Source organism: Geospiza fortis, unplaced genomic scaffold (genome assembly GCF_000277835.1).
Source record: "Geospiza fortis unplaced genomic scaffold, GeoFor_1.0 scaffold23, whole genome shotgun sequence".
NCBI lineage: Eukaryota > Metazoa > Chordata > Aves > Passeriformes > Thraupidae > Geospiza > Geospiza fortis.
The window spans coordinates 15,671,924-15,678,745 of record NW_005054303.1 but is presented as its reverse complement, the minus strand read 5'-3'; the positions used below and the strand labels follow the sequence as shown (position 1 = coordinate 15,678,745).

At 45.1% G+C, this 6,822-nt stretch overlaps 1 protein-coding gene across 1 annotated transcript in view; it reads right to left on the bottom strand.

Annotated features, from left to right (window-relative positions):
- MDGA2 (MAM domain containing glycosylphosphatidylinositol anchor 2) overlaps positions 1 to 6,822 on the bottom strand; it is a 148,001-nt gene that overhangs the window by 59,573 nt on the left and 81,606 nt on the right. Inside the window, 1 exon segment of the mRNA XM_014311868.2 lies at positions 6,118 to 6,411. Within this exon segment, the coding sequence (XP_014167343.2) occupies positions 6,118 to 6,411 (294 nt within the window).

Below are 6,822 nucleotides of genomic sequence, written 5' to 3'. Positions count from 1 at the left end.
TCCTGCTCTCCCTGTTCCCAGCTCCACAGGCAAAATGATTTGCAAACCTCCCCATTAACAGCCGCAGACAGGCCTGAATAATAACGTTGGAATTGGGAATAGAATCCAAAGGATTTGGGAGGGAGCACGGGGAAAGCAGCAGCTTGTCTTTAAATCTGTGCACTGCCTTCCAAACTCTGTTTTATGAGGCAATTACAGGTACAAAGTTGAATATTGGAAAGTGAGACAGGAGGAGAGGGATTTATGGAGCTAAAAAATCAGCTGGGATGAATTCCAGCAGCATCCATGGACAGCCTTATTTGTGTCCTGTGTCAGTCTAAATAATCTTAATTTTTAATGCCACACTTTGCAAGCAGAGTTCTGTCGAAATCCATATTTTGTGTAATTATGGGAATTAATCTCCTAAGTATTACAGGACAACAAAGGAATTATATTTACTCAGCATCTTCTGCTGTTAAAAATTAACTACATGGACAAGTTAATTATTCCAATTTACCTTTCCCTGGCTGGTGTGAATTTGTCCTTGGTCTTTGTGACTCCTTTATATTCCAACCACAACATTCCCTCTCATCCTGCTGCTTCGTCCCATGATAACTATGGGGATGGATATCCCTGAATTCCACAAGGTTTAGGGAATAATCTCACAGGTTCTCCTCAGCCCATTTGGGCTGGAATTCCCATTTTCCCTTCAAATCCAACCTCTTAACCTGTTATCAGTTGGGAAGAAGAAGAAGCTGTGGCTGCTCCATCCCTGGAAGTGTTCAAGGTTGGATGGGGTTTGGAGCAACCAAAGCTCAGATCCTTCCTATTTTAAATATGGGTATGGAATATTTACACCTCTTCCCACTCATTTTTCCTTCTTACAAAACCATTTTTGTTTGGAAGACTCTTGGCTCCTGCCCTCAGACAGTGCAGGATTATCCTCTCCAAGACCAATTCCCAAAAAAACCCCAATATAAATAATTCCATTTTGCCTCCCTCAATAACGTCTCTGTTTATTTAGGTTCTGGAGCGCTCTGGTTTTTTTTGGAATTTCTGACAGGAAAGCCTGTCTGTGATAATAATTTTAATTCTAAAAAAATTAAAAAATTCAAATTATCTGGTTCTCATCTAAATTTTCCACAGCACCAGGGTTTGCATATTCATCACCTCCCTGGGTCACCAAACTCACGCTGCCCTTGACCTTGCTAAATGTCAAAAAGCTCCTGGGATTTCTCTTTCCTTATCCAGCCATCCGTGATTTCCCTATTTTTTCCCCTGCCTTGCTCCATGTGGATAAATTACACCCAAAGCCATCCTTGCCTCTGGGTTATTCTGAAATCAGCCTCCATCAGATGAGGATCTTAGAGAATAGATTTTGCTGTTTTACAGTTTTCTGGGAAGTTTCTGGACTGGGAATTAAGGAGCAGGGAATGATCCATAGGTTAAAAACCTCAACATGGGAATTATCCATCTGGAGTGCCTCAATCTCTCTGTATTTATATATAAAATAAATGCAGCAATAAATATCTCCACAGGAAGGTCCAAGCTTTAAGCTCAGCTTAGCAGCATCAACCTCTTCCATATCCTGAAAAAAATCCTTTCGGGCAGGAAAGTGGAATTCATCAGATAACAACCAGCAGGGTGGAAAAAAAACACTTTGGAAAGCAAATCAAAATTATGAAAGCAACGGGAGCACCATTATTTCAATATTTTCAAGTTGTTAAGGTCATTACATCATTGGAAGAGAAGGGAAAAAATGGCTCAGAATTAAAAAAAATGGACCCTGTTCTAAACTTGTTTTTAGGCTGTCCTTTCTCCCACCACAAACAGCCCAAATTAAACCCAACTTTTATCTCCAGAGAAGGAATTCATTCAGAAAGTGATAAATGCACCAGCCTGGGAATGGATTGGGTTATGTAATATTTGTCCTGAATATTAATCAGCTTTTCCCACTCAAATCTTCAATCGTAAGGGGGAAAAAAAAAGATGTAAATAATATTAATATTAAATGCAAATTCTGCTTTCCTTCATCATTCCAGCCTGCCTAAGCAGAGATTTATAAGAGATTTGTTTTAAAATCCAGATATTTGCCCCACTTGATTTCTCAGATTCCTTGGTTATCCCTTTTTAATGAGTTTTCATAATTAAAATTTTATAATCTGGAAGATTTCACTCTTTGGGAGTTTCACCACACTCCTGATCTGCATTCACAAGACAATTCCATGAAGTTGGTAAATTCCCACAGGGATTGGCCACCCTACCTGTTCAAACATCTTCTCCTAATGACTTTCCTAAAACTCCAAGAGTTTTTAGCTCATTAATCCCAGTCCCATTTGGGATGGGGAACGCTTCCTTCTCGCACAACAATTTTTATTTCATTATTAATACAATATTTGCATATAAATATTTCATCAGGCAGATATTTCCAGAGCAGACCCAGCACATTCCTGAGCTGACAAATCGCCTTTCCAAGGCAGAAAAATTCCTTTTCCCATTCCCAGCTGCAAAGAAATTGAAAATCAAGGAAAGAGGACTCAGGGCTGGATTCTCCAGCTGATGGAAAATGAGAATAATGAATTTCTGCTGCTCCCCTCAGCACCTGAGATCATCCCTCACCCTCATCTTTCTCCTTAATTAGCTCTGTTCCATTCCCAATCTAATCCCTGCAGGATGAGTCCCTTTTCCAGAATTACTTGGGATTTATTACCAAGGAAGAACGACACAAATAAAGCTGAGCTCCAGCAGAACAGGAAATTCTGGAACACCCCAATGTGGCCACCAAAGCTCTGCCAGCCAGGCTTCCATGAAGTATCTTGGATGTTTCAAGAGGCTTTCCAAGGGTTTGGAGATGGATGAATTTGGGAAGGGGTTTGGGCTCTAAATAGGATTTTATGGATTTCAGAAAGAAAAGGGAGCTGTGGAAAACAATCTCATCCTCACTGCTCGGATCACTTGGGAAGGGGCACGATGGAAACATTGCCTTAGGTGGCACCTGGTGGCACTTTGATGTCCCCTCCCTCTGCGACAGCTGGAAAAGTGGGGCTGGCAAATTGTCCCTGGGTTGGTCCCTGTCAGCCACCAGCAAGGTTTGATTTATTCCTTAAAAATTTATTTATCTGCAATTGCAGCTGGAAGATCATAAAATAGAATCCCAGAGTGGCTTGGGTTGGAATGGACATTAAACCCCACCCAGTGCCACCCCTGCCATGGCAGGGACACCTCCCACTGTCCCAGGGTGCCCCAGTGTCCAGCCTGGCCTTGGGCACTGCCAGGGATCCAGGGGCAGCCACAGCTGCTCTGGCAATTCCAGCCCAGCCAGGAATTCCCAATTCCCAATCTCCCATCCAACCGATGATGGGAAACCTCATCTTAGAGCAACCTGGGGCAGTGTGAGGGGTCCCTGCCCATGGAGGGGATTGGAATGGGAGAGGTTTGAAATTCCCTTCCAACCCAAACCATTCTGTGACTCCAGGATTTCCATTTTCCTAGGGAAATTTTAGGATTTAAGGTAAACACACACACACAAAAATCTTAAACCACAATTCAAGGACAAACCATGAGCAAGACCGAAAATCCATAATTTTCCTGGAGAACTCCCATGCTGGGATTCTGACATCACTGAGATGGGATAAAGGGATGGCAGCAGAAAAGAGAGGTGAGGAAAACAAAAAACTCATTAGATGAGGGGGTCAAATTAGAAATAAATCCTTTGTATTTGAATTCACTTTTCATTTTTCTTTAGCTTGACCCAACAGATGTGGCCTGGAGCAGTAATTCCACAGAAGGATTCGCCCTGTGGAACAGATTCCCAAGGAATGGGCACATTCCCAAGGCTGCAGAGGGTGGGATTGTTGGGGTGTCTGTGCAGGGCCAGGGGTTGGATTTGTGATCCTTTTGGGTCCCTTCCCACTCAGGACATTCCATAATTCCTTGAAAATAGATTCATTCACCACTTTTAGTGAGACAAGGTCCTGCTGTCACAAGGAGAACCTTCCCAAGAATGGAAATATTCTCACTCAGCACATCCACAGTGAAATCCATGAGTTATTCTCTAAATAAAAGCGTTCCATTAAAAATCTTTCCCCGCTCATCACTGCTGGAAGCATCCAGGATAAATATTCCCAAATTCTGAAAAGAACTGGTTTTTATGACAATTGGTTAAATGCCACCGTCGGTACAGAAACGCTGCTCAAGTCGTTGGGAACAAAAACTTTCCTCCCACAGGAAAAATAATCAAAGCTTTCCATAATTTTTCTCCATTCATCTCCAATTTGTCACTTGCCAGGATGTGAACAAAGGGAGCAGAATTCTAAACACGGAGAGATGAAAGGGAAAACGCCTGGAAATACCTGTTGAACTCCTACTTCTTGGAAGCATTTTCAGGTTGTGCCTCTTCTCTCAGAATTAGGAAAATTCTGCATCTCAAGCAGAATAAAACTGCATCAAAAGAGGGGGTTTGGCAGCAGGAAAAGGTGGGAAAATAACATCAACCCCAGCAAGGCATCCCCAGAATCTGAGTCAGCAGAGTCATCCCATGGGATCCCCCAGGAACTGCCTCAGGTCCTGAGGAAGTGGGAAGCTGTTGGAATTCCTCAGCCACAAATTTTTTACTTTTCTCAGCAAATTCATGCTAGAAAAAGGGAAAAAAATCTACTTCCCCCACTCCTTATTTAGAAGGATCAACACTCCACTGTTTCTGTGGTGGTTCTCATTCCCAGATTCACAGAATCCTGGGATCATTGAGGCTGGAAAAGAGCTCCAAGATCAGAGTCCCAGCTGTGCCCAATGCCCACCTTGTCCCAGCCCAGAGCTCTCAGTGCCACCTCCAGGGGACACCTGCAGGGATGGGCACTGCAACCCTCCCTGGGCAGTGCCAAGGCCTGAGCCCCCTTTCCATGGGGAAATTCCTGTGTGCCCACCCTGAGCTGCCCTGGCCCAGCCTGAGGCCGTTCCCTCTGCTCCTGTCCCTGTTCCCTGGAGCAGAGCCCGACCCCCCGGCTGTGCCCTCCTGGCAGGAGCTGTGCAGAGCCACAAGGGCCCCCTGAGCCTCCTTTGCTCCAGGAAAAAATGACTGAGCCAAGGACAGGAGGCACAGATCCCTCACTCTCAAGTTCCAGTGGGATGAACCCGCTCCTAACACAGCTGACCCCACAACTAAGAGAAATCCACAGGGGGAGAAGATTCCGTCCTCCCTTCATCCTCAACTTTGGGATTTAAAGCTGGAGCAGCAGGAAAAAGCTGGGGTGGAAGTCCTGCAGATCCCAGCCATGTAATCAATGCATCCATGATCTGTTACAAAGCAGAGCCAGGAAAAACAAATCAGTTGCTTGTCAGCACTGAGGACATGTGAGGAGCAGCTCTTCCCTGGAGGCCCCAAAAGAGGTCACTTGTGCTGAGCACAGAGCGCTCCTAAAAAGCCAAGTGACAGAAGATTGGGGCGTCTGAAAGTGGAATAAATGAGGGCTGCACTTCATAAAGCACCCAAATTAAGTCCTGACAGAGCAGCAGAGGCAGGGAAGTCACTCAGCCCAAAGAATGGCTCATTATCCCCCCGTTATTCCCCAGAAGCCACCTCAAACCAGGCTTTCCATGCTCTGACAACAAACACCACATGTTTCCAAAATAAAAAATAACCGATTCCCCCCTTTTTCCCTCCCCATTCCCGAGGCTGGCTGAGCAGAGCAGAGCAGGCTGGATCTGGATGCGGATCAGCTTCCAGGGAAGAGCTCTTGCCCTCTTTTTCCCCTCCTTGTTTTACACAGCAGCAACAAATGAGCTCAGGATCAGCTCAGCATTTAGAGAAATATGTGCTCCCATCTCATCTGCTTGTTCGTGTGTCAAGGAATTCAAAGCTGTGGGGAAAATAATGATTGCCTCACACTTGGTTGGGGTTTTTTTTTGTTTTGTTTTGTTTTTCCTGTTTTTTTTTTTTTACCAGAAATGAGATTCCTATGTCATTTTTACTTCCACATTTACAAGGAATTCATGGATTCAGGGAACTACAGAGACAAACAACCCCACATCAAATATGTAACAGCCATAAGACTCTTGCCGCTGTTTGTTTAGGTGAGGAATAAATCAGCTTTTTCTCGGCACAACAAAGAGAAAACCGAGGGAAACCGAGGCTTTACTCACACTGCACAATGAGCTGCACCAAGGCCTCTCTGGGTTTGACATTGAACCCGTTGTACTGGCTGGTCTGGCACCGGTAGGTCCCGCTCATTTCCCGGGAAACGTTGACGATCCGCAGGATCCCGTCGTAGCTCTCGGTCTGCAGGGCTCCATCGGGCATGGCCACCTCCTTGTCAGCCCGTGACCACAGGATGATGGGCTTGGGCTTCCCTGTCACCTGGCACTGCAGCTCGATGGTGTCCCCTTCCCGCGTCACCAGTGGGGACTTCTCCTGAGGCACCGTCAGGTTGGGGGGCACTGGGAAGGGGAGAGCAGAGGGGTCAGCAATCGGGCACCAGGCATGGATTTCCTGCTCAGGATCATCCATGGGAAAGGGGATTTATCTGTGACGGTTGTCACAAGGGTTTTTGGGTGAAGGAAGAGACGAGATCCTTGACTCCATTACCAGAAGGCTTGATTTATTATTTTATGATGTATATATACTACATTATAACTATACTACAAAGAAAAAGCAGGAGAGCTTTTCAGAAGCTTCCTAAGCTAAGAACAGAAAAGTAAAGAATGATAACAAACCCCGCTCTCTCGGACTGTGTCTGAGCGAGCCCAGTTCTGGATTGGCCATTATTTCTAAACATCCAAGCTGGGCCAATCCAGATGGACCTGTTGCATTCCACAGCAGCAGATAACCTATTGTTTACATCTTGTTGC